A 27,401-nucleotide genomic window follows, 5' to 3' on the forward strand; every position below is an offset into this window, starting at 1 on the left:
ATACTATAGAGACATCATCCTACTTATTGGGTTGAGAATGGCCTAATGCCGGAGTACGCACGCACGTGTTTGTTCACAGTGTTGTTATCGAGTCGATCGGTCGGAACTCGGAAGTAAACGCACGGATGCAATTCTACTGACGTTCATCTTTTGACGACGCACTTCTGCCTTACAAATGGAGACCGAGACCCCATTGTGTTGACCGTTCACACTATGTGTTCATCTAGGAGTAGTTTCTTAAAACAACGAATTAACTTTAATTTAATTAGGTCCGTCACTGCCTTCAGACTCTTTCGAAGGAGAACTAACTATACAAAAACGATATAAAATTCATGCTTTCTAAAGGAGATCGAGCCTATAGTAGAAAAGATCGATTAGATAACACTGTGATATTCGGAAGTGTGTTATTTTGTTGCACTTCCTCAAAGAGTGTACATGAAGTTTGTAAAAGCAGAATGCAAGTATTACTGAAAGCTAGTAATGCAGGAATATGCTTCATATATTTATACTCCCTCTGTTTTAGAAAATAAACACTTTTGGATTTTTTAATAGGGATTAAGAAGAGCAGTACTGAAATGGGATGGAGGGTGGTTATTATTGGTTGAGATAAAGAAGCAGGTGTAGAAATTATGTGAAAGATAGTGATTGATTAAGATGAGAAAGTATGTACAGAAGTTGTTGTATTTTGGAAAAAAATTGATTTTAGGACGTCAGTAGTTTATGCTTAAGCCACTCAAAATTCCCACATTTGACATACCTAATATGGGCATTAATGCTAATTACACTTTGTTCTTTACTTATATATATATATATATGTATAAGGCTGCATAGGTCACAATACATACATATACGACTAACTAAACAGTACTTAATATATTTTTTGTTTGTTATTAACCTAAACATTACCTTATCATTGAGGCCAACTTCCAAAATATATATGTCATCATCAATTCATCATGACGCACACAATTCATAATTCACCAATCAATCACCAATAAATATATTAGCAGCATAAATATGTCAATGAAATTTCAATTTTGTGAGAGTCATCATACATAAGTTGAGGTGAGCTAAGTTTAGACTGAACCTTCTGTGTTTTTTGACCGGTGGTTGGTGATGGCACTAATTCCACAAGCTTGGAATTTCAAATTTGCCGACAGCTAAAGTTTGATGTTGCCCTAAACCAGATAATTACTTTAAACAGAACTCACTACCAGGTTACGACAAATTAATTAAGCTCAATCGAACTTAAAATCGGAGTAGCCCTTTCTCAAAAACAAAAAGAGAAACTAAGAAACCAGAGTGTTTTTCTTTTCTTTTTTGTGTAAGTACATTCTAAACTTGACATTATACCTAACTGCTCTGACTTATGATGCCACCAATCATCGTTGCCATCATCAGGGGGTGACGAATCTAACAAGGACATTCGATCATCACCACCGTTGGATCACGATCCAACGGCAGGATTCCAAACACAGGTTAGCATCACTGCAATGCCAATGTGAAAAGCTTAAAGATTGAGCAACAGCAAAGTACAATGTTCCGAACAGGATGATCAGTGGGAACTGATGGGATAACCAATGCCTAATTTAGTCTCTAATAGTATAATTAGCGTCCAAGAGACAAGGTGATGACATATCGTTTTGCGACGTCATTTTCTCCTCTAACCGTGTTATGGTTTTTTTAGTTAGTAACCATGATCAATCTCTCCTCAGTGCAGTTCATAACTGCATATGAGTGTGCCCAAAACAGTTTGCGTGTTAGGTTGGAGAGGAAAAGGACAATCGAGATGACACATCACGTTGTTGCATTGCACCCGTGAGTCAAAAAAAGTAGCTTTCCTATCAATTCGGTACTAGTACTACTAGCTTGGATGGATCGGAAACCTTACCTTATAGTAGTATTTATATATATTCCTATTGTTTCTTTACTTAAAAAATATATATATCCCTATTGTTTCACGAGATAGTAGCATATAGATATATACTAGTAATGTTTAAAGTAGTAATGCTTAAACTTTGTCAACTACCAACTTATTATAATTATTACGAATTAATAAAAGTTATATATATACTAGAAGTTCTTATATTCTATATAAACTGAGAGTACAATATAGATAATAGATATACTTAAGTGCTGTTCAAACGTTGTCAACTACCAACTTCTAATTGCTGCGAACGGAAATTATACTACTGGCCTGGATGTTTGATCTTCGACTTATAAGCCATATTCAATTTTAAATCTAAAACTTACTTTTAAATTAATTTAGGAGTTAGTCCCTACTTCTCAGATAGCTCCCACGCTAATCAACAACGATCAAGCCATTGTTTAGATGGATTATACGATCATGACTATTACTTATAAAACTGTTAGTCAATTATAAAACTATTAGTCAATGTTAAAAAATTCATGGACTCTAATACAATAATTATAAAACTATTAATTAATAAATATGTGCAATTTAATTGGTACTTTATTAATTTAATTATGAAATATAAAATCAATACTCCCTTCTTCCCAAAATATAAATACATATAATTTTTCTAAGAGAAATTAATGATGAAAAAGACTATAATGTCCCTCATAATAAGGGGTGTTTGGAGAGTAAGAGGGTGATTGGTGATCGTAAGTAATGTTGGCTTTTTTTAACTCTAAGCAGCATATTTAGCATAATATTAGAATTTCAATATTTATAGTATTAGATCGTGCACAGCAGTATCGTCAATCAAAATGAGTAGCAGGTTAGCTAATACTTAATCAATTATAAGCTAATGTATCGTTACATTTTCCGTGTGGGCCACCTCCTGAACACAGAGTATGCCCGTATAGGTAGGTGGTCAATTAGCATAGTACTATAGCTTTATGCATGCCAAATAAATTGGCTAGGCACCAAATCAGTACTAGTAGAGCATGTATACTTTGGTCCATCATTATTCGGGTTAATATGTGCTACTCCCTCCGTCCTATAATATAAGGGGTTTTGGATGGATGTGATATATCCTAGAACTACGAATCTGTGCCTGAGGATATGTCACATCCATCCAAAATACCTTATATTATAGGACAAAGGGAGTATATTATATACTCTCTCTTCCCGTGAATATAAGAATATGATTTGTTTGATCTTTTAGAGACTACTACCCTCATCTCTAAATAAATTAATTTCTATATATATATATATATAAAGGTTATTTTTCTTAGGACAAAAGAAGTAAGATTATATAAAAATCATATGAATGGAGGTGAGACCGTGGAGGCTCGTTAGAGTAGAAAGGGGAGAAAAGTAAGGAGTGGTTAGTGAAATAAGGATGTGTTCTTTCCCTTTTATCCCACCTCATCTATCTATTTTTCCGTGCGCACGCTTTTTAAACCGTTAAATGATTTCTTTTTAAAAAGTTTTCTATAGGAAAGTTATTTTAAAAATCATATTAATTTATTTTTTAAGTTTTTATGGATAATACTTAATTAATTATGTATTAATGGGTAACATCGTTTTCCATGCGGGAACCTAGCTTGAGTAGTATTTTTTTGAATATTTATATTTTCAAATACATTTTAAATGCTTGGATTCATGGACTAGGGTTCACACGTGCGGTTACCGGGCTTACCGCGGGGTACTAATGTAAATACCGCGGTAACCTCCTTAAATTCGAATAAATTTAAAAAATAATTTGAATTTTTGATGAATTTTGCACGGTTTTATACGGTTTTTCACGGTTACCGCGGTTACTGCACGGTAACCGTGCTTATCGCAGGGGCGCGGTAACCCCGGCCCCGGCGGTTTGAGAAACCCTATCATGGACGAAGGCAGTAGTATAATGCTAATTTGATGTGCTTTGGACTTCTACACTACTCACGCTAAAAAATTCCCATGTCTTCAATCTAGTATAAGATGAATGGACAAAAATCTTGACATTTGGTCTTTTGTAAAATTTGTTTCGCGAATAGACTCCACTAAAAATTAATTGTAGCTAGTCATCCACCCCGTCATTGTCAGAAATGTGTCGTCGTTGAGGTCGTAAGTTAGCTATTTTGGAATTAGTTTACACATAATCTATTTATAAAATGATTTTTTTAAAAATGCACTAAAGCGTTAAAATTCAGAACAGTTCTATTATTACTAGGCCCGGTTTAGTTTTAAAGTTTTTTTTTCCAAACTTTTAACTTTTCATCACATCAAAACTTTCACACACACATAACTTTTCTATCACTTCATACCAATTTCAACAAACTTACAAACTTCAGTGTGAACTAAATACAGCCTATGTGCCAGATCTGATCTAGTAGCATTATGTAAGACACACGTCAGAAAGGTATAGATAATTCGTACGAATATGACAAATTATCTTGGTTAGTGAGACATGTTTCTTCTTTGGTCATCTGACGAGATGATTGGATCGGACCGCGCATCTAGTCACATTCTAGAGTCAACTTCTGCTCATTTTATACGAGCACTTGTCTGTCTTGATTTCTGTGTACAGTTGAATACGGAGAACCTACCTGCTGGCTTCCACTGGAGCACAACTTTTAGATGAGCACAAGTTCTTGATCTCCTTTCCTTTTTTCCCCTTAAGCTTCATTGCTGGAGCAGAGAGTAATATAAGCATGAATGGCTCAACACTACTGCTACTACATTAATGCTTTTTCTAAACAAGCAGAATCACTTTTTCATAGGGACGGAAGGATCGCCTAGCGTCAGCCGTCAGCTAGCTAGGTGTATGTAGAAATGCCAATTATCCCATACGGGTACCGCAACCAAGTAAAAAATAAAACCTACTTTCGCATAGGGGCATGCTAAGTCACCCGCATGCAAAATAATTACAGAAACCCTAGCCCATGATCCACTAGCCAGATCCGCTGCTACCCCACCGCCGCCAGCTGAAGCCAGCGGATCCATCGCTTCAATGCTGCTGCTGGCGGCCTGCTCGTCTCGGGACCACCTCTGGCAAATCCGGCCACCGCGGAGCCACTAGCGGTAGAGGAGGAGGAGCTGAGGGAGAAGACATCGTAGGGACGCCGACACTGGCTTCGACCGCCGCGAGGCAACCGGCGGTGGAGGAGGAGGTGTTGAGGTGCACGCTGGCCGCTCTTGTCATGGGCGCTTCATCAGCGATGCTCCTGTAGTGGGTGCTCCATCGTTGGCCGCTGGGTGAGAGAAGTGATGGGGGAGAAAGAGGAAATGAGGGAGAGGGGAAGGGTGAAGATGGGGAGGAGAGGTGGTGGGTGAGAGAGGACTGAGAAGAAGGAGAGGATCACTTCAGGACTTGCCACTGAGAGAAAAGGAGAAGAAAACGATGTCTCCTTTTCTCATGTGGACGAAAATTCACTAATTATGAAAATTCTATTTTCACATGTGGGCATGTTAGCATTTTAGCATGCCCGTCTATAAAAATAAACATATTTTCATATATATACCTGTTAAGTAGTTTTTTTTGTGAAAATTAATTTTCGTATATGGGTCACTCCTAAATCTTTTTACATACGAGTTTTCTTTAGCCTGTTTGTAAAAAGAAAGAAGATGTTTGTGAAGATGAAAACGTAGTCGTAGTGCAACCAAGTTAACATGGCATGATTAATTATCATTCAAGATGATTGCTTTCTATTGTCCTATTTGGCACAACTCTATATCTTATGTCTATGCTAGATTTGATATGTTAAATTACAGTGGTTTGATATTTTAATTTTTATCTAAAATAGGAATAAAATGATTCATCCAAATGTTATTAACGTAATAAAAAAAGTTAGATATATAGATTTATAAAGCTAGGAATACTCGGCTTCAAAATTTTTTTAGTCCGAAGCTATACTTGTCGAGGAGTGAACCTCTCTAGCAGGAGATCGTGAGATCCCCCTTTTGTGAGTTCGGCCGGGGGAAAGGGCTCGCCCCTGGAGATCGTGTATCCGCCCTGAACGTTACTAGTTGTGTGTAGACGAGAGGATTATACAGGTTCGGGCTGCTATGGAGCGTAATACCCTACTCATGTGTGAGGGATCATGGTTGAGTGTTACAAGGGTCCTAAGCTCCGGAGAACGCTCTCGTCTCTTTTTCCCTAGAGCTCAGGTCTGCTTGGAGTCATCCTATTTCTCGGTGGGCAAGGTCCTCCTTTTATAGCTCAAAGGGATACCACATACACCGCCTCTACCTACTCTTCTACCGGGTATGGGACCCACCCTACCTTGACTGGACCTTGATCCGTGCCTTCGCCTGGAAGCTAAGCCACAGCTCGTCCTTGAGTGGGACCCAGCGCTGTCCCCCGCCTGATACAGGGGACAGTCCTGTCATTCCCTCATAAATGGGTGAAGACTTGTGACGACCGTCCTTCTCGTGGAGGGAGCTCCGAATCATGCTCTGACGGGACGGGTCATACCTACCTCCACTCCGCCGGGAACAGAGGCGACGTGAGGGCATGGTCGCCCGTCCAGTCAGATGCGACCGGCGACAGGCCGGTCACAGACCGGTCATTCCTGACTGACGCGCGTCAGTCGGGTGGCACCGCACGTCTGCCCCTACCGCATTTAATGCGGCGAGGGGCAGTTGGGGCGTCGCACGCATTGAAAGCGGTACAGCCTGGGTCCCTTCCCTGCTTGCTCCTCCCGCCACATTGCAGCCGGGCGGGGGCCTCGGGGCAAAACGTCGCGAGGGCCCAAGGGGCATGACGTGGCACCCCGAGGCCCCCCGGCTACTTCTGCGATCCACGAGGTGCGGGGGTAGGTCAAGCCGTAGGGCCACGCGGTAGGATGGGAAGGTAAATTCCCCTCACTCCGCATACCCCGGGCCCATATCTCTGACAGTAGCCCCCGACACCACGTCGGGCATTGGCCCCTTGAGGACAGTCTGACGTGGCGCCTCACGACTTCCCAAGCTGTGGTTGTGGGCCCGGTGGGGAATCTAAACAGATGCCGCCGAGCTGTCAGGCTGGTGCATTAGCCATAATGGCGATTTGACCGCCACTAACCGCGCTGACGACGGGGGCGCTTGGGGCGCGAAAATCGGGGGGTCGGCAAGACCACGCCTCGACTCCCTCGCCCGCCTTGCACGCGATGGAACTGACGGCGAGCCTGCCTAGTTTGCACCCGTGAACATTGCACGCCCTGCGCCGAGTGTGCCGCTGACAGGCGCACTAAACGCGGGGCGCGGATTCAGTGGGCGACGTGATGAGTGGATGCAGGAAACGATGAGGCAACCACATGCGCGAGAATCGTGGGGGCAATAGTGGGGGCGTGAAACGAGGAGGCAAGCGCGGGTGAGGCAGGGATAAAAGGATAGGAGGTGGAAATTTTGCCTCCTTCCTCTCGCCGACTGCTCACTCGCACACTCGCTCCCCAAGCCCTAACACTCTTGCCGCTCCTCGCTACTCCGCACACCGAGCTCCTCATCACCAGTCATCATCGCCCAAGACGCTGGTGACGCTGTGCTCCCGGCGTCGCGCATCACGGCGGAGAGGCACCTTAGCCTCCCCCGCAAGATCATGCCGGAGGACACTGCCGTGAGGGCGGGGGAGTCGCGGCCGCGGCCGCGGTACCCAGAGCGATCCGTGCACCTCCTGTCCTTTGCCATGGCAGGGTTGATCCCGCCATTCTCCAGGTTCTTCCATGAGGTTTTGGATTTCTACGAGATCCATGCCTTGCATCTCGCACCCAACGCCGTAATGACGTTGGCCATCTTCGTTCATTTGTGCGAGATGTTCATCGGGGTGCGGCCGACAATGCGGCTGTTCCAGCACTTCTTCGTCCCATAGCTGTAGCAGGGTGCGGTGGTGGGTGGATGCTATCTCTAGCCCCGGCCAGGGACGGCGGGGCAATACATCGAGAGCCACCTCCGCAAGAAGTGGGAGGATTGGAAGAAGGATTGGTTCTATACTGTGCTGCCGGACCATCCGTGACTTCGGCTCCCTACTGGCCCTCCCGAGCGATCCACCGCATGGTTGGCGGTTTCGGATCTAGGCGAGGAGTACGACGCAGTGCGGGACCGCCTCAGGGGTCTGCGAAACCAGGGCCTAACGGGGGCGATGGTTTTTGGTGACTACTTCCATTGCCGCATCGCACCCCTCCAGGAGCGGTCCCGTGGCGCATGGGAGTACACTGGGCCCAACGATCCCATGCGCACCCATGTGGGTGAGCGCTGGGACTAGGGCGAGGAGGGCGCGAAGATGGTGATCTGGCGAGTGCTGGGTCTGGACATCGCCGAGCAAACACTGATTCCAGATGGGATCCTCCCCTCTGCAGCGACCGCGACCGGGAGAGTATCCTGGCCGTGATGACGGTCGTCGGCGCTGGCAGGGGTCGGTCCCGCCGGAGCGGCGCTGGCGGTGGTGGCGATGGCACGGGCAGCAGTGGTGCGACCGCAGGTGGCGGTCGGAATGGCGGCTCCAGCGGGGGCGACGGCTCCAGGGCGCCCGGTCCTAATCGTGGGCCCGGGGGAGATTCGGCCAGCGACCCGAAAGGGAAGCGAAAAATGTCCGAGTTTGGGCCGCCTTCTCCACCGCATGGAGGGGGCGCCGAGCGAACGGCGGACCGACCACCGGCGGGCCACAAATGCCCTGCCGCGTCCGGGGTCGGACGGAAGAAGAAGCGGCTCCGGAAGATAGGGCAAACGGAGCCGTGCCGGGGGAGTTTCATCGAGCCCCCAAAGTGGACCTTCAAACGGCCCCCTCGCAGGTTCGATTGCCAGCATCCAACCCGGTGCTCTTCATCCACTTCGGTTTCCTGTTTTTTTCTCTTTCTCTTTCTCTCTTTTTTTTAACTTGATCGGGGCTCTCCTGTAGTGAGATTCCATCCCAGGGGGTCTCGACGTCCGATCCCTCACAGGGGTTGAAATCCGAGCGATCGGATCGGCTTGGTCCCGGCTGATCAGATGCCATGGAGTCCTCGCAGCATCCTGGCGGGGCCCACGGGCCACACGCCGGGTCCGGCTCTGAATCCGCCACAGCCGAGGTACAACCGGCCGCGGGGAGCGTCAGCGGCAGTGCCCCTCCCGGGGGCGATTCCGAGGGCTGCGGTGGAATTAGTTCTCGCAAGCCACCAAGCCCGTGACCCCGACTTAGTCCCATGGCGTGCGCTTGAGGATTTCCCCCCAGGGACCGAGGCGAGGGCTTGGGAGCAGGTCCGGGAGGCGGCCGACGCGATCATCTCCAGCTTCGAGGGATCGGCCCCTCGGTTCACCTTCGGGTACCTCGGACGAGGAGAGCGGAAGTGAAGGCGGTGGCAGCGACGACTGGGACGATGTGGTCAGCGGCGCCGGCCTCGGGGGCTTGGGAACTCCGTGACTATCCCTGCTTTTCTTCTCTTATTTTGTTATGTGCTCGCAGTGAACGCTTCTAATCTTTCGGCCATTGCACCACCCTGTTTGTAAATAAAGCCTCCCCTTCGCATGTTTTGCACTCTTGCTTTCTCCTTTGAATGCCTGCGGCAAGAAAAGAAGAAAAAAAAACAAAGGCGGATATATCCAGTTAGCTTCCCTGTGATTGGGTCGCCGTTCTTACCATCTTTGTACCCCCCCTTCGGGCTCGTTCTGGTGAAAAGGGAAATTTGCGTTCGGTCCGCGGGACCTAGGTGGCGAGGGGTAAGATCGTTACCCCGAGGGAGCCGCCCAGCGGGTCTGGCCAGACCAAGGCTGCGACGACCGGAGGTCGGGGATGACCGTGTGTAGGCCCTTCTGAGCCCCCAGGGTTCGCCGCAGCCCGGGGCACGGCCCGCGTTTGGACTCCCTTTCGGCGGTTTTCGGATCACCCAACGCCACGTAGGGCTCGGAGCAAACATGAATCATCCTTTGGACCAGGACGTGCCATAGGAAAGAGTAAGAAAAGGCGTGCAACGGCCTCCGCTTAAGCGGAAAAAAATTATTGCTTGGAAAGGGAAAAAGTTACAAAGTAATTGACAGTGGTAGCCCCCGGCCAAGCCCGCACAAACCGAGGGGTTGTGCGGGGGTTGGCCCGAGCTCCTAGAAAGCAAAAAATTGCGTCGCTATAGATAGAAGCGGCGGAGGTGTTCGATATTCCAGGGGTTAGGCAACTCCGTGCCATCCTCCGTGGTTAGCCGAACGGAGCCCGGCTGGGGAACGCCGATCACTTTGTATGGTCCTTCCCACATTGGTGAGAGCTTGCTCAGCCCTAAGCGCGACTGCTCGCGGCGGCAACTCCTCGAGCCACAAATCCCCATGCTTCTTCAGGACGTTGTACGTCTTAGTCTTGAGTCCTTTGAGGATTTCTGCGTTGGCTTGCTCGACCTGGCCGTTGCTCTTGGGGTGGGCAGGCGAGGCGAAGTATAACTTGATGCCCATGTCGTCGCAATAGTCGCCGAACAGCTCACTGGTGAACTGGGTGCCATTATCCGTAATGATACGGTTGGGCACCCCGAACCGGGACGTGATGCCCCTGATGAACTTGAGGGCAGAATGCTTGTCGATCTTGACGACCGGTAAGCCTCAGGCCACTTGGTGAACTTATCGATGGCGACATACAGGTGCTGATACCCGCCTCGAGCCGCTTTGAAGGGTTCGAGGATGTCTAGCCCCCAGAATGCGAAAGGCCAAGAGAGCGGGATGACCTGTAAGGCTTGGGCTGGCTGGTGGGTTTGCTTGGCGTGGAACTGGCACGCCTTGCATCGCCGAACCCATTCCTGGGCGTCTTGCAACGCGGTTGGCCAGTAAAAACCTTGACAGAAGGCTTTACCGACCAATGTCCGTGAGGCCGAATGGGCCCCACACTCACCCTCATGAGCGTGAGCAATGGGCTCGATACCTTGTTCCCGAGAAATACACTTCAAAAGTATCCCGTTGGCGGCCCGCCGGTAGAGGGTCCCTTCTACGAGCACGTACCGCTTAGAGATACACGCAAGCTTCTCAGTTTCTGCGCGATCCTCAGGAAGAGTATTATTGTCGAGATATGCCTGGATGTCAGACATCCAGGCGACCTGACGAGGGGGGTTGGGATCGACCCCCTCGGGCCCCGAGGCCCGCGGGTCGTCAGGGGTCGGGGCCGAGGCCGTGGAGCCGGGTTCCCTCGGGGGGTCCAACCTCGCCGACGGCTGCGCAAGCCTTTCCTCGAAGGTCCCTGAAGGGAGTGGGGCTCGTGTCGACGCGATACGCGACAACTCGTCAGCGATAGCGTTGTCGCGTCGGGGCACGTGCCGGAGCTCGAGTCCGTCGAAGTGGCGTTCCATGCGTCGCACTTCGTAGACGTATGCATCCATTTGCGGGTCGGTGCACTGGTACTCCTTGGAGACCTGATTTACGACCAACTGGGAATCGCCTAGGACTAGGAGGCGGCGGATGCCCTTTCCGGCCCCGCCCTCAATCCCGCGAGGAGTCCTTCATATTCCGCCATATTGTTCGTGGCTCGGAAATTGAGCCGAACAACGTACTTGAGGACATCCCCGGTTGGTGAAGTCAGCGTGACTCTGGCCCCCGCACCATGGAGGTTGAGGGAGTCGTCAAAGTGCATAACCCAGTGCCCGGCGCGAATGTCGGCGTTCGGGTCTCCTCCGCCTCCGGGGAGGGAGGGAAGATTGGACAGAACAGGGTCGTCCACCGGCGTCCACTCCGCGATGAAGTCAGCCAGAACCTGGCTTTTGATCGCGTGCCGTGGTTCGAAGTGCAGGTCGAATTCAGCGAGCTCGATGGCCCACTTTACGACCCGACCGGTGCCCTCTCGGTTGTGCAAGATTTGACCGAGAGGGTAAGATGTCACGACTGAAACCCGGTGCGCTTGGAAGTAATGGCACAATTTCCTTGAGGCCATTAAGACTGCGTAAAGCATCTTTTGTGCCTGTGGATATCGGGTTTTCGCGTCTCGGAGTGCCTCGCTGACAAAGTAGACGGGCCGCTGCACCTTTCGATGGGGCCGGTCCTTGTTGTCAGGGGCTGTTGGCCCGGGGCGCCCATGCTCAGGGGCCTCGGGGGGATCTCGGGCCATCTCTGGGTTATAGGCCTTGGGGCCATCCGTCAGAGCCTCTCTTCCTCCCACGGGGGCCTAGGGGCCCTCTCGGGGGTTGGGGGCTTTGGGCTCCGAGCCGTGGGGGGACGAGGGGCCATCACCAGTTAAGGGGACCCCTGGTTCCTTCCCATGGCCGGGTTCACGAAGCGGGTCACCCTCGCCGCGCTCAACTACAAGGGCGGTACTCACCGCGTGGGGGGGTCGCGGCCAAGTAGAGCAGCAACGGTTCGTCGGGCCCCGGGGCTACTAGGATGGGGGGAGGTGAGGTAAACTTTCAGCTGATTGAGAGCTTGCTCCGCTTCCTCCGTCCACACAAACGGCCCAGGACGCTTGAGGAGTTTGAACAGGGGCAACGCCCTCTCTCCCAGCCTCGATGTGAATCGACTTAGGGTGGCCATGCATCCCGTGACGCACTGCACATCCCTGAGTTTGCTGGGGGGGCGCATCCTCTCTATCGCACGTATTTTCTCGGGATTAGCTTCTATGCCTCAGGATGAGACTAGAAAATCGAGGAGTTTGCCCACCGGCACGCCGAACACACACTTTTCGGGGTTCAGTTTCATGCGCGTAGACCTAAGACTGTCGAAAGTTTCAGCCAAGTCCTGCAACAATGTGTCCTGGTGGCGCGTCTTTACCACCAGATCATCGACATACGCCTCTACATTACACCCTATTTGATTACTCAAGGTAATGCGAGTCATGCGCTGAAAAGTAGGACCTGCGTTTTTGAGACCAAAAGGCATAGTTGTATAACAAAAGGTGCCTACAGGCGTAATGAAAGCAGTTTTTTCCTCATCTTCCCTAACCATGCGGATCTGGTGATTCCCAGAGTAGGCATCCAAGAAACACAAAATGTCGCACCCTGCAGTAGAGTCGACTATCTGATCTATGCGTGGTAAAGGGAAGGGATCCTTAGGGCATGCCTTGTTGAGGTCCGTGTAGTTGATGCACATCCGGAGCTTGCCGTTGGCCTTCGGAACGACCACCGGGTTTGCCAGCCACTCTGGGTGGATGACTTCTCGGATGAAGCCGGCCTCCAGGAGCCGCGTCACCTCTCGAATGAAGGCTTGCCGCTCTGGGGCTTAGCGCCGTACTTTCTGTCGGATGGGTCGTGCATCTGGCCGCACTGCGAGGCGGTGCTCGATCACCTCGCTGGGACCCCGGGCATATCCGACGGCTTCCACACGAAGACGTCGGAGTTTGCCCGCAGGAAGGAGACGAGCGAGCTTTCCTATTTGGCGTCCAATGTACCGCCAATCTTGGCGGTCTTGGACGGATCATCGCTAAGGGGGATCTCCTTGACGGGCACCTCGTCGGCCGAGGTGAGGCGCTTCTTGGAAGCGCGGGGCGCGGAGGCTTCCGGGGCCTGTGGCTCTGTACTTGCCGCCAGGCTGTCGGCACGCTGCTCCGCATAGGCGAGGGCGACCTTGACGTCGCCAAAGACGGTGATGGGGCCACTAGGGCCCTGCATCTTCATCTGGAGGTAGGCGTAGTGGGTGGCGGCCATGAACTTTACCAACACGGGCCTGCCCAGGATCGCGTTGTAGGGCAGATTGAGGTCCGCCACATCGAAGTCGATCCGCTCGGTGCGGAAGTTGGAGTCGCTGAAGGTCACCGGGAGTTCAACATGACCCAGAGGCCACGTGTGCCCCGGGGTCACACCGATGATTGGCAGAGACGGCTGGAGCTTCATCCCCGGGGCCTTGAGTGCGTCAAAGGCAGCCGGGGAGATGATGCTCAGGCTGGCCCCCCCGTCGATCAGGACGCGCTTCATCCTGACGTTGTGGATGGCCGGGGAGACCACGAGGGCCAACTTCCCACCCCGAGCGAGCACTGTCGGATGGTCGCTCTGATCGAAGGTGAGCTTCACCTCCGACCAGCGCGCGTTCCATGCCGCCTCATGAGTTGGGACGACGGCCAGAAGCTCGCGCCTCATGGCCTTGAAACTGCGGCGGGAGGTGTGAGCGCAAGCCCCCCCCCCCCCCCCCCCCGTCGAGTGTGGCGACAGTTTCCTGAGGTATCTGGAATTCCAGATCCTCGCTACTGTCGCCGTCATCGGCGGGGGCTTCTTCTTGGCCTCTCCTCGCCGGTCATTGGCAGGGGTCGCGGGGGCTTTGCCCTCCTGTCGACTTTGCCGCTTCTCATCGGTTTTCCGAAACCAATCGGCTAAGTTCTTGACCGAGCGACAGTTGGCGAGGCTATGCCGATAAGTGTTATGCACCGAGCACTACTTGTCCGCCGACCGACCCTCACTAGAGGGAGCGGTGGAGCTCGGCTTGTTCCCAGTGGTTTTCTTCTTGCGCGGAGCCGCAAGGACGTGGCTCTCGTCATCGGAGCGGGCCGGCTTCCGTTTGCCCCTCCTATCCCGCCGCTTGGAGCGGGAAGTAGATTCGGGGGCAGCCGCAGCCGCCGCACCGGTGGTGGGGGAGTTCCAGGCCCACGCCTCCTCCTTCCGAGCCACCTTGTCTGCCAGCTCGAAGAGCTCGGCGGTGGTCTTGGGCACCTTGGTGGCGATCTTCTCTAGCATGCAGTTGTGCTGCACGCCGTTCCGGAATGCATAAACGACCGTGTGGGCCGGAATGCACGGAATAGTGTTGCGGACCTGGTAGAAGCGCTGTATATACGAGCGGAGGGACTCATCGTGCTTCCGCTGCACAGCATGCAGGTCCGCCTCCTTCCTTGGGCGGGGTTATGTGCCCTGGAAGTTTGTAACGAACTATTGGCACAGGTCCTCCCAAGAGTGGATGGAGTCGGGGGGCTGGGTCATGAGCCAGCCACGCGCCTGATCCTTAAGGGCCATGGGGAAATAATTTGCCATGACCCGGTCTCTTCCCCTCCCCCCCCCCCCCCGCCGCCACGATGATCGTGGTATAGATCTGGAGGAACTCGGAGGGATTGATGCTGCCATCATACTTCTCCGTGAGATTGGGGCGAAACTTCGAGGGCCACCGGAAATTCCGGAGACTCGCCACGAAGGCCCTGCAACCAGTCCCTCTAGGGGTGGATGTGAGGGGAGGGCCGCCTCGCGAGGAGGAACGCGGCACTCCAGACGAGGAGGCGCCTTCTCCCATGCGGGCAGCGCGGCGCTTGTCCCGGCGACACTCGATGTTGATTCGAGCGTCCTGCTCCACGTAGAGGCCATCGTGATGCCTCTGACTTCCCGAGGCCCCTGATGACGTTGGGGCCGTCCGACGGGCCCTCCTCCTTGCCGATGAGAGGGCGGTGGAGGTACGTGACGTACCAGTGGCGGTGGAACGGCCACCCGCAGCCAGCTGCCGCTGAGCAGTGGTGACCAGGTTGGCGACGTCGTCCAACCATCGTTGGACGCCTCCGGCTCTGCGTTCACCGGAGGATGCCGTAGAAGGGCTCCTGCCACCTGAAGCGCACCTCGGGGCGAGCCGCTGTCGCCATATGTCAGGCGGCGGCGCGCTCCGACGAGCCGCGGCCGCCCCCCGTCTGGAGGCGGGGAGAGGGCCAAGCCACCCTATCGGGTGGGATCCTCTCTCCGCAGGGGGTCACAGCGGGGCGGAGTCCGAGAGTTGCGGCAGCGGTGACGGGGGCTGCGACTCCCGCTAGCATCTTCACTCCTAGAGGGAGCGGGGGTGTGCACCAGCACCTCTTCCTCCAAAACCTCGACCATGATCGTCGAAGGCGGAGGAAAACTTGGGGCGGAAGGAAACGACCTCCCTTGGAAGCGCGCGATTTCCCCCTACCTGGCGCGCCAGCTGTCGAGGAGTGAACCTCTCTAGCGGGAGATCGTGAGATCCCCTTTTGTGAGTTCGGCCGGGGGAAAGGGCTCGCCCCTAGAGATCGAGTATCTGCCCTGAACGTTACTAGTTGTGTGTAGACGAGAGGATTATACAGGTTCGGGCCGCTATGGAGCGTAATACCCTACTCCTATGTGAGGGATTATGGTTGAGTGTTACAAGGGTCCCTAAGCTCCGGAGAATGCTCTCGTCTCTTTTTCCCTAGAGCTTAGGTCTGCTTGGAGTCATCCTCTTTCTCGGTGGGCAAGATCCTCCTTTTATAGCTCAAGGGGATACCACATGCACCGCCTCTACCTACTCTTCTACCGGGTGGGGTACCCACCCTACCTTGACTAGACCTCGATCCGTGCCTTCGTCTGGAAGCTAAGCCGCAGCTCGTCCTTGAGTGAGACCCAACGCCGTCTCCCGCCTGACACGGGGGACAGTCCTGTCATTCCCTCATAAATGTGTGAAGACTTGTGGCGACCGTCCTTCTCGTAGAGGGAGCTCCGAATCATGCTCTGATGGGACGGGTCATACCTACCTCCACTCCGCCGGGAACAAAGGCGACGTGAGGGCATGGTCGCCCGTCCAGTCAGATGCGACCGACGACAGGCCGGTCACAGACCAGTCATTCCTGACTGACGCGCGTCAGTCGGACGGCACCGCACGTCTGCCCCTACCGCATTTAATGCGGCGAGGGGCAGTTGGGGCGTCGCACGCATTGAAAGCGGTACAGCCTGGGTCCCTTCCCCGCTTGCTCCTCCCGCCACATGGCAGCCGGGCGGGGGCCTCGGGGCAAAACGTCGCGAGGGCCCGAGGGGCATGATGTGGCACCTCGAGGCCCCTCGGCTACTTCTGCGATCCACAAGGTGCGGGGGTAGGGTCAAGCTGTAGGGCCACGCGGCAGGATGGGAAGGTAAATTTCCCTCACTCCGCACACCCCCGGGCCCATATCTCCGACAATACTAAATAGGACCTAATTTGTAAAAACCAGTACACACACCAATCGATCATGCCATCCTTTGTTCTTCCCATCTTCAATACCCAAAGGCCGGCCCTGGCCAGTGTAGCTCAAGATGAAAAAAAAAGAACTCTTGTGTCGATCAGCCGGCGTCTCTAAAGGAGATAGATACTACTAGGCAAGTTTTGCTACCAGATATTGTGACTTCGCGGTTTTAACTGTAGGACACCGTACGAAGTGACTTTTGGGGAAGACACTCTATAAACGTTGTAATTTGCTAGTGGATACCGCACCCATTAAAATAATAATTTCCGGTAAAAGGGAGGGGAAAATCACGTGAACTGTCATAAATACCCCTGGACCCACATGTCAGCGCTCTCATCTCTTTTCTCTCCTACCCATCGCAATTTATAACTCGAACCCTAATTGTTTCTTTATTTGCATATAAGTCTAGGGTCCCACGAGTAAGTGTTTCGGTCATTTGTATTAGGAACCCTGGGATTTACGCTTTTTACAAAAAGGTCCCTTTCTTCTTCCTTCCAACCGAGAGATGGAAGGTGAGCAAGCGTGACGACTCGGCACGAGCCCACCGGTGACGGGTGGTGGAGGGGGTGGCTCGGCCGAAGGCCAGGACAGATAGAGTGGGTCGTCCCGCACCTTCTAGAGGCGGCGACGCGGCCGAGGATGGCTAGAGGCAGCGAGTGCCATGGGCCAGCGGTGGAAGTGGGTTCGGGATGGCGGTGGTGATATGGCTATGGTGGATGGCGGCTCGATGAAAGGAGAAGGGAGGGCCTATGGACTATGGGGAGGCTTACCACGTGCTTGGTTCGGGCGGAGGCAACATGGAGCTGCATGGTGATGGAGCCTGGCGATGGCGCTCATCTGGGCGTTGAACTCGCTAAACCGACTCGCGCCGGTGCCGTCACTGTTGATCCTGTGCACCGCCAGCACGACGCTATCGCTTAGCACCGCCATGAACACGATATTGCTACCCGCCGCGCCCAGGATGTACACCGATGCCTTCCACAGTGAACACTGCGGCGGTGTCGGTCTTGGCGCGGTGTGGAAGGAGGAGACAGAGAGAGAAGAGAGATGGGAGACCTGACATGTGGGTATTTCTGACATTTGACGCGATTTCTCTCTCTTCTTTAACGGAAAATTATTATTTTAATGGGTGCAAATTACCACATTTATAGAGTGTATTCCCCCAAAAGTCACTTCGTGCGATGCCCTGCAGCTAAAACCACGAAGTCACAATTTCCTGTAGTAAAATTTCCCATACTACTAATAGAACTAGTTTAGATTCTGGGATGTAAAGTTTTGGCGTGTCACATGTAGGGTGCCGCATAGGGTGCTCGGGCACTAATAAAATAACTAATTATAAAATCCGTCAGTAAACAGCGAGACGAATTTATTAAGCCTAATTAATCCATCATTAGCAAATGTTTACTGTAGCACCACACTGTCAAATCATGAAGCAATTAGGTTTAAAAGATTCATCTCGTAAATTAGTCGCAATCTGTACAATTAATTATTTTTTAGCCTATATTTAATACTTCATACATGTGTTCAAACGTTCGATATGACATGGTGAAAAATTTTAGAGTTGATTTAAACAGAGGTCTAATGATTCAACTGGACTCTATTCCGAGTCTCGGAGCACGTTGGTCGTAGTCAGCGATTTATTAGTCCAGAACTTTCGTCTCCAATGATTTCACCAGATTTTGAGATTCTGATTGGCATGGGGGCCATGCGTTCGTTGGTAGTAGGTGAGTACTATACAGTACATGTTCCCCATACGGAACGGACGAGTTCATCACGCAACGGCGGCTTGCAAAGCTGCAATTGCTGAATGCTGAGACGTTGATGGCTTAGAATTCTTACTCCGTTCAGAGTTCAGACTAAGAACGGATCTCGTACTGACATCGCGTGGTCTTCTTCTTCTTCTTGTTTTTTTTAACACAACCTGAGGTGTAGGAGTACTATTCATAACCAACTGCAAGAACAGGCAGTTTTACAAAGAGTCCCCTTCAAGATGGGCAAATTGCATTAAGTATTGAAAGTAATAAAGTAGGACTCCTATAATAAAAAGTAAAAAAAAAAAAGCAATCCCGTCCTTCTCTTTTGGCCCCGTCATTTAGCGAATAAAACTTTTATATACGTGTTTTTAGCGACCTAAAAATAAAAGCTGAAAAATAAACTTTGATGAAAAAAACCCCAAAATCAAATCCAAATTTTAGGTTGAAAAATTCAAATTTTGGCTGATAAGTATAAGCATAAGTGAAAAGTTGAGGCCCTATGCTTCTTGCTCATGGCTGGAGATCAGATTGATGACAACAGCACCAGTGATGAAGAAATCAGTGCTGTAAGATACCAAGATGCATATCCAAAAGGGCCCTCTTGGTTGGAGGTTGAGGTTACCTTAGTGAAACCAGGAAAACTTAGCTGCCCCTTGAAGAACCACCACCGAAGACATGGAAGGAGATCAGTAGCCCTGCGATTAGGTCGCCGGAGATGAAGCCAATGGCCGGCGCAACCTCTTGTCGCATATAACTGCCCCACTCCCAGTTGAAGGCATCTGTAGATAATCCGAAAACCATCCTGTGGAAGATCGTCACTGGAGATACTTCCAGCCATGGCTTCCATGGATTGTGGCAACCGGAACAAGGGAGGACAACGCCTAAAGCTCTCTCGCACTTTAATCGTGTGATCGATCGGTCGATCTTTTAACAATTTATACATTTGGACAGATTGATTATTGTCGCGGATTATTTGTAAAATCCGGTAAAATATATGTTATTAAAAGCAAATCTCTTCTTCTACTGTATTGCTTATTAGATTTTTGGTTCAAACTTATTTATTTAGTTTATTTATTAAAGTAGTATTTAATTTATATATCTATAATAGTGTAGATAATTCACTACACTAATATTAATAATCCACTTAAAAGTGGGCCATGATACGATGTGCGACTTCATTGACTCGATCGCATATATACGGTGTGCCATTGTTTTGAGCAAGCTAAACTAGCAAGACTGTGAAAAGCGACCGAAAACATGCATGAATATATTTGGATTGCCTAAATGGAACGAAAACGACTTGAATTGATGATAAAACCCATGCAACTTTGTGTGCTAACACACTCTACGCTTGGGCTTTGCCAAACTCACCATGAGCTCGCAACGGAAGCATATAACTACTGAAAAAAGCATTTTCCGATCAAAACCTATTTTTATATGTGGTTGGGCAGCCTATCTGCCGAAAAGGTATGCGGTACTAGCGATTTTTTTATGCGGGAGTGCTTATGTCGTTGCACACAAAAACAAAAATCCAAAAGAAAAATCTCAAAAAATAAAATAAAATAAAAAAAATCGTAACCCTAGCTCACCGATGGCGGCGGCGACGGATCGGGCTGCCTTATTGTCAGCAGAGGTGGCGCCGCTCCTGGCCGCCTCCTCCTCCTCCTCGTCGTCGTTGGTGGCAGCACCAGGCGTGGACGGGGATGGAGCCACTCCTGGCCGCCTCCTCATCGTCATCGGCGGTGGCAGAGCCGGGCAGGGACGAGGTCGCTCCTCGTTGGCTGTGGCGGTAGTGCCGCCCGAGGTCACCGAGCCAGCCGCCGCCCGCTCCCGCTTGGAGGGGAGGAAGAGAGAAATGAGAGAAGAAATTAATATGAGGAGAGGGGAGGAAGAGGAGATAAGGATGATAAAATTTGAAGTATTGAGAGGGAAAAGAGAGTGTTGGGGAGAAAAAAAATTTGTGCAGGAGAGGGGTATTTTCACATGTGGATTACTTAAATAGCTCGTATGCGAAAATATGCTTATTTTTGTATACGGCCCCTTAAGAGGTCCGCTTACAAAAATAGATTTTTTTTTTCATGTGGAACTCTCAAGGAGCCGTATGGGAAAATGGAGGTTGATTTTTACAGACGCGATCAGTTACGATCTGCCTACAATCTAAAGAGGTTCTCGTACAGAAAAATCGTTTCTGTAGAAGTGATATATGTCTGCAATCATATTTACGTGCACATGACATATGCCACAATCAGATTGAATATGCTCTAGCCGTTTAAGCATGAACCATGGTCCACGCTATGTCGCTATCGTGTGGTTTCATGGCAACATGTCGAAAGCGAGTTCGAGTGGAGCAGAGAGAGGGGTTGTGTCTTGCAGGGGTGTCCTACAGAGGACACGGTATCCATAGGGAGATAGCATGGTCTAGGCTTGAAACTACGTGAAGCAGACAGAGGAAATCACACCACGATCCAATCTGATAATTGAACACGACCTCCTTGATCAGCAAGAGAAATGGAATGGCAAAAGAAATGGGTCTGTCCATTGCGTTAACTCCAGATTCTATTACAACGTCCCATTGTATTAATGCAATTGGAGACGACGTGTCCAAAAGCATGGACTTGGATGTGCGTGACGAATCATAACCTTTCCCAATCATTCCATTTACTTTCTTAATATCCATGTACAATAAAAAATATTTATATTTTAAGAGGGATCGATGTAGTAGTAATCATTTTCAGCATCCAACACGACCCACGATATGGACGAACGTCGGACGGAGTGAGGTGACCTCCAACAGTTAAGTACACGAAGCATACTATATGTTTTGCTCACGTTTCATTGTTTTTCGGATTTGCTAAATTTCTGGCACCATAAAATTCCATTGATTACAGTCGGTTTACATGTTTATGCGCTATGCCTCACAACCGCACGGGCTTGAGGCCTCCCAACTATGCTTCTGTGAGGTTGAAGATTATTTCCACACATACATCACATACATCATACATCATGATGAGTGATGATTATATATTAATTACATATATAATTTCGGAACTTACATATGTAATTTTGAGATTTACATTGTAAATAGACTAAAATTATATATGTATTTTTGGGACTTACGTATGTAAGTTTGAGACTTACAATGTAAATACACTAAAATTACAATGTAATTTGTAAACTTACAATGTAAAACCGACTATTTTTTGGTGAAAAATATGGCGCCATAAATATAGCTACTCTCTTGTTTTTTTTTTACTAAATCTCACGTTTCATTGTTATGCTTCCTGAGATTTCATTGTTTTAAAACTTACGGAAAACCGATCCAACTTTTCTGAAATCCAGTATTAGGTCTTCTTCAAGTCTTCTAAACTTATCTTTATTTTTTCTTAAAAAAAATATCGTCAACATGCTGAGCCTATTGAAACTGTCAGGCTTCGATCCACTAAACCTGAAAGTTCTACTGTGACTGAAATTTCACTGTATGACAGCTTCAAATCATATAAACCCACACGCATAGACAACCTGCCACTGCCACTCCTACTCCTACTTGCTTCGGCTCAGTAAACTGAAAACGAGATTCCATCAATTTGGCAGGGATCGATTGGTCACTAACACCATGGCTTGCTTACCTACTGACCGAGAGATTACAAACTGAAAAGCCTCAGACTTTTGAATGACTGCATCTCCAAATCACACCATCCAATCCAAAATCCAACCAACAAATCGTTCAAAAAAATCCAACCAACAAATCGCCGGTCTTCGTTCAGCGACATAATCCACACGAATTTTCCTGTTGCGAGCGCGACATGGCCGGATCGGTGACCTATACCTACCAAAATTAGTGTCACTGTTGTCTCTAGACTGTCATATATATCGCCATTTTGTGTTCGCGTTTTAATTTAGTAGTCAATAAAGTTGGAGCTGCTTTTTGAGGCCAAGAACAAAACTGTCACTGCTCAGCATTGACCTAGCTGTATCAGCCGCTGAATCGTCTGAACCCTGGAGCTAGTGCTATTCATGTAGGTAGGCGAAAGCCATTAATCTGAATGAGATTGGCGACCCTAGCTAGTTCTAATAGCGTTGTGAATGTGTGATTACGACTTGAGCTAGCTGCAAACTTTGTGCTGTTAGTAGTCAGCCCAAGAGCTAGACTTTTGTGGGGGAGAAAATGGCGAACTGGGACTGTGAGTGAATAATAATCTACCTACCACTCTCTAATGATTTGAGAGATGTTAGCATTGCTTTTCTTTCTTCCTCTCCCTGATGATATATGCATATGTCCTCTCTTTTTCCCTTTTTTCAGTTTCTCTGCTCTGCTTTAGGTACAGTACACACATGTAGCTTGGATATATGCAGGGTGGTTGGTTGCATGCAAATGCAGCTAGCGACCTTAGTGTGGACCAATATAATCAAGCTAGCATGCGCAACAGAAAAAAAAAGCCATGAATATATGCATGCCGATCGATCAGGGCAATCAGTGTCCGACGAGTAGTTGCGTTCCATTCCATGCATACACGTACGTACGATTGATTGTTGCTTCTGAGCAACTCAAGCTAGATCAGAATGGTGATGATCATCTTTTCATTCATTTGGTTTGGTACGTCATGCTGAAAACTTCAGCAACAAAAAATGAAACACACCGGATGCTGACTTGCTGTCCGTGTTGCATTGTAGCAAGATGGGGGAAACCAAGCAAATCGATAAATCGACAATGGACGCGATTAACACGATCAATTGTCGTTGTGAGCAGCATCGTGCAGGTCGTTTTCGTCTGTCCTGTCTAGTCTTGATCATGCTGATCGATTCCACATTTCCACGCCCATAGATTGTCTAGTGGAAAATGCTAGTAGCTAATTTGTTGATGCATATGGACGTGTGCAAAGTAACTGGATTTGATACCAAATTCGACGTCAATATCCTTAGTGCGTCTAGCTACTTACATGTACTCCTATATAGCTTTCACCAATAGTGCAAGGAATGTAAACAGGTTGGATATTACATACATATATCCAATCTGATTGGACAAGATATGATAAGGGGACAAGATATGATAAGCTCTTTTCCCCTCTGTATTTCCGTGGTTGTGGATGCATATTTTTATGATTCCACCCATTTCATATTATAAGTTATTTTGGATTTATCCCAAGTTATAAATTTAATTTATAGTAAAATATAACAATATTTCTAACACAAAATATTTTAGATAATGGATATGAGTCCAACGCCTACATCCACATACGTATGTACACAATAGTAGTAAGTTATCGTAATAGAGGAACACCAAATCACAAAAAAAATAAAATACTAAAAGAAGATAGCTCCAAATCCTTTTCGGACTATTCAAACTTGCTCCTTTATTATGTACCATCAATCTAGCATATCACTCGCCTATTTACACTACTACAGAACAATAATAGGTGTCAGTTGGGAACCCCACATAAGTACCAAATTTTCCATCAACACCTCTTAGGTGGTACTGATGAGGTAAAATTAAAGGTGTCGATTCTGAAACCGATACATTTAAGGTTCCATGAATAAAAAGAAAAACTTAGCACCCACAGACCATGCCACATTGAAGAACACCTTCATGATTTATCCACATAGCATCATTGATCCATCCAACAACAATATCCCCGCACAAATCACACAACACAAATCACCATCAATCCATCCAACAAGAACACCCCCACCAAAATAAAGAATCATACATCACAATTCACATAAATTGATTACAAATTTTGGCACAAATGAATAGTTCCATCACTCCAATTAGAAGTCTACCTGATCTCCGCCATGGAGTCATGCTAGCTGGATCTGATGACCATCGTGCTGGTCCGAGGAGAGGAAGAGGCCATTGTCGCCGCCGTGTCGGGGAGAAGATGAGGCGGATGCCACCACGCGACGCAAGGGAGAGGAAGAGGCAGCCGCACATGGATTTTGTTGTCCCGAGCTTGTGGTGGCCGGAAATGATCGTCCTCGAGTTCGTGCTAGCTGAATCTAGTGGCCGCCACGCAAGGCTGAGGAGAGGAAGAGGTAGCCGCTGACGCGCCATGCCATGCCGAGAAGATGAACAGAGACGGAAGATGCAGAGCTAAGGAGATGGAGTGACCGAGGGGATAAGGACGCTATGGGAGGATAAGGACGCCTACTTCACGCACGCTTGACATTGGCATCGGCTTGGCTTAGCTCCCACTAAAAGTATTTTTTTTTTAAAAAAAAAGGGCACTTATCCTATCTTACTATAAAGTTATAACCCACTAACTCCTAAAGCTTAACATACAAAGATGCCACATCATCATCCACTAACAAGTTGACACATTATCATCCACTAACAATCAATACATTTAATATCACATGCAAACATGCTATATTATCTATAATTTAAAATATATTACATTTTAGAGCTTTTAAAATGAAAGCATGTTAAATCATCATCCCACATAATTAACATAATATTTCAATACATATCTTCATTATTTTTTATATATCTTATGTACCTATGTAAGTTCATCCTCACTTGGTTAATGATATTTCTCTCTTTTCTAATTAAGCCATATCACATTAATTGATTTTAGTGCTTATGTAAGTTTATGTTGTTTAGCTATATTACACATTATTTTTACTTATTGTTATCATATTGAACTCCCGCAGCAACACGCGGAGTTTCACCTAGTATCTCAAAGTATACATGCATGTTTATTAAAAAAACGACGACACTTATTTTTTTTTGCGGGGGACGACACTTATTGTTAGTGCCATTTTTCTATTTTAGGCCTGCTTGAGGATCGGAATGATGGAAAAAGCCTCGTATGTGCTGTATGAACTGTCACGTTTGAGTATGTCCCCTATTTGTGATTTTGTATTAGTGTTAGAAACAAACTTTGTTGCAAGAAATGTAATACTAAAGAACGGTCTTCTACTACCTGGTTATCCCTGCCGCGCAAAAAACCCATCCGAAGACGACCTTCAAAAAGCCCAAACTCTTGCGACCATCCCTTGCTAAACAAGGCCCGAAGTGACTGTTCGATCCATCAATCTGACTAAAATTAGTCAGTTGGTAGCCAAACAAACACACGAAAGAATGTTAATGGCGACATCACCAAAAACAGCACAATGTCAAGCACACTGCCCCCGCCCATCCGTCCAGACAAAATTGTGTTTTCGTCTTTGTGGTTTGGTGGGCCTTTCGATGAGGCATGGCTGAGAGGAGGAGAGGGCTTGGTGTCGGCGATGGGTACGTGTTGCCAAGCGAGAGAGCTCACCACTTCAACACAAAACAAATATATTATAAAAATATATATTCATGATGACTTTAATGAAACTAATTTGATGTTATAAATGTGGCTACGTTTTTCATACAATAAACTTGATTTAATTTAAAGAAATTTACTTAGAATAAACACAAAATAACCTATAATATGCATAACGGGCGGAGTAGTTGTTGGATGGGATCCCTTGTTGGATACAGATATAGATACCTCCAAACATCTGCCCTAACTATCTGATATTTTGAGCCGATCGATAATAATCTGGGAAGAATATATTCGGATATTCTAATAAGTTCCCAAAGCATCAAAGTTCATCTGGGCTGCTGGGCTACTAGCTAGCTACTGATGCAGCTCCTGCGCGCTGCTGGCTTCTGCTATGATTGGGCTGCTAACTGATAATCTTGTTGCTCTGCTTGGGCCCAATGGCTTATACTGAATGGTGTATTGCTAGCGTTGCTGCTGCTGCTGCTCACGTATGTCTACATGACTTCAGTTGGTTATATACTTATATATTTTCTGATTACGTAGAAAGCGACGCATATGTGTACACAGCACACTCACACGCCCACGACTACGACCAGGCATAAATTCTGTCTAAGAGACAACGGTAAATCTCTAGCCTACCACTTGGCTTCCCATATTCATGCATCAATATACGTCTTGTTATCACACCATACTTTGCAGCTTGTACATCTCCTGTTTTTGCAAAGATCTCCCTCTTTGTAAGAATGACAACATTTCGTATAAGAATATTATAAGAAAAATAATCATGCATCCTCTCACCCATCATCACCCCTCCAAAACCAAAAGAGTCCTATGTATTAATTTTGTGGTGTAATCTCCACTTTTGTTCCGGGCCAAGTTAAGTAACCGTAGCTATGCACAATCCAGGCCCACGGGCCACGGTTCATCTTACCCAGCTTACAATCTAGCCCTTTCCACGTGGGCCAGAGCCAAGGCTTATTTAATACTGGGCTATAGCATCGAGTCCATTAGGTCCCTCTATTTGTCGCCCAGTCCGACTTTCGTCCCTCGGTCGCAAAACCGGGTATGACGGGTCCCCCAACTTACAAAACCGTACAAAAAAAAAAGGGTCCCTCGGCAGTATTTTGCGCGGTTTTGGATGACATGGCGCCTACGTGGCTTTCTTTGACTAGGTCCTCGTCCAACGTGGCATTGACGTGGCAAATGAATCCCGGAAAAATAATAAAAAAACGTGGGACCCACATGTCAGCTACACAAAAAATTATAAGAAAAGGTGGGGCCCATGTGGTCCCACATGTCAGCCCCCTCTCCCTCCCTTATAGAATGGCGAGCGGCGGCGCAGAGGGTGGGCGGTGGGTGCAGCGGCCGGGCGACAAGGGGCAGCTTGCGGCGGCGCAGAGGGGGGGCGGTGGGATGAGCGGCGCGTGGTGCCCGGGTGAGAGGAGGGGCCGCTCGCGGCGGCCGGGCGAGGAGGGAGGCGGCGCTCGGCGGCCCTCTCTTCCGCCCTCCCGTCGGCCGTCCTCTCCGCCGGCGCGGCGTGTGCTGCCGCTTCTCTCCCGCCCACCCATCGGCCAGCTTGCGCCGCCAACCCTCTCCCGCCGGCAGCCGCGCACCGCCGTTTCTCTCTCGCCCTCCCGCCGGTCGCCGACCCAAACGCACTGCCGCTCCTCTCCCTCCCTCCCGTTGGCCGGCGCGCGCTGCCGCTCCTC

At 48.9% G+C, this 27,401-nt stretch overlaps 2 protein-coding genes across 2 annotated transcripts; both read right to left on the reverse strand.

Annotated features, from left to right (window-relative positions):
* Window positions 1-7,330: 7,330 nt before the first annotated feature.
* LOC136355190 (uncharacterized) lies at window positions 7,331-11,738 on the reverse strand. The gene is made up of 4 exons (XM_066307501.1): window positions 11,362-11,738; window positions 10,710-11,308; window positions 10,088-10,422; window positions 7,331-7,609 (listed from the first exon to the last, which is right to left on the reverse strand). The coding sequence occupies exons 1-4, from the start codon at window positions 11,736-11,738 to the stop codon at window positions 7,331-7,333; spliced, it is 1,590 nt and encodes a 529-aa protein (XP_066163598.1).
* Window positions 11,739-12,630: 892 nt separating this feature from the next.
* LOC136355191 (uncharacterized) lies at window positions 12,631-13,869 on the reverse strand. Its single transcript, XM_066307503.1, has 3 exons — window positions 13,185-13,869; window positions 12,740-13,014; window positions 12,631-12,651 (listed from the first exon to the last, which is right to left on the reverse strand). The coding sequence occupies exons 1-3, from the start codon at window positions 13,867-13,869 to the stop codon at window positions 12,631-12,633; spliced, it is 981 nt and encodes a 326-aa protein (XP_066163600.1).
* Window positions 13,870-27,401: the final 13,532 nt, after the last annotated feature.

This window comes from Oryza sativa, chromosome 1, assembly GCF_034140825.1.
Source record: "Oryza sativa Japonica Group chromosome 1, ASM3414082v1".
NCBI classification, from domain to species: domain Eukaryota; kingdom Viridiplantae; phylum Streptophyta; class Magnoliopsida; order Poales; family Poaceae; genus Oryza; species Oryza sativa.

Coding starts and splice junctions, on each gene's coding strand:
- LOC136355190 (XM_066307501.1), bottom strand. CDS start 11,738: ATGGCCTCAAGGAAATTGTGCCATTACTTCCAAGCGCACCGGGTTTCA. Junction 10,423..10,709: donor CATTGCTCACGCTCATGAGG/GTGAGTGTGGGG, acceptor AAGTGGCCTGAG/GCTTACCGGTCGTCAAGATC. Junction 7,610..10,087: donor CTGAGCAAGCTCTCACCAAT/GTGGGAAGGACC, acceptor TGGATCTCGTAG/AAATCCAAAACCTCATGGAA.
- LOC136355191 (XM_066307503.1), bottom strand. CDS start 13,869: ATGAGGCGCGAGCTTCTGGCCGTCGTCCCAACTCATGAGGCGGCATGG. Junction 13,015..13,184: donor CAAGACCGCCAAGATTGGCG/GTACATTGGACG, acceptor TACGGCGCTAAG/CCCCAGAGCGGCAAGCCTTC. Junction 12,652..12,739: donor GGAATCACCAGATCCGCATG/GTTAGGGAAGAT, acceptor TCAAAAACGCAG/GTCCTACTTTTCAGCGCATG.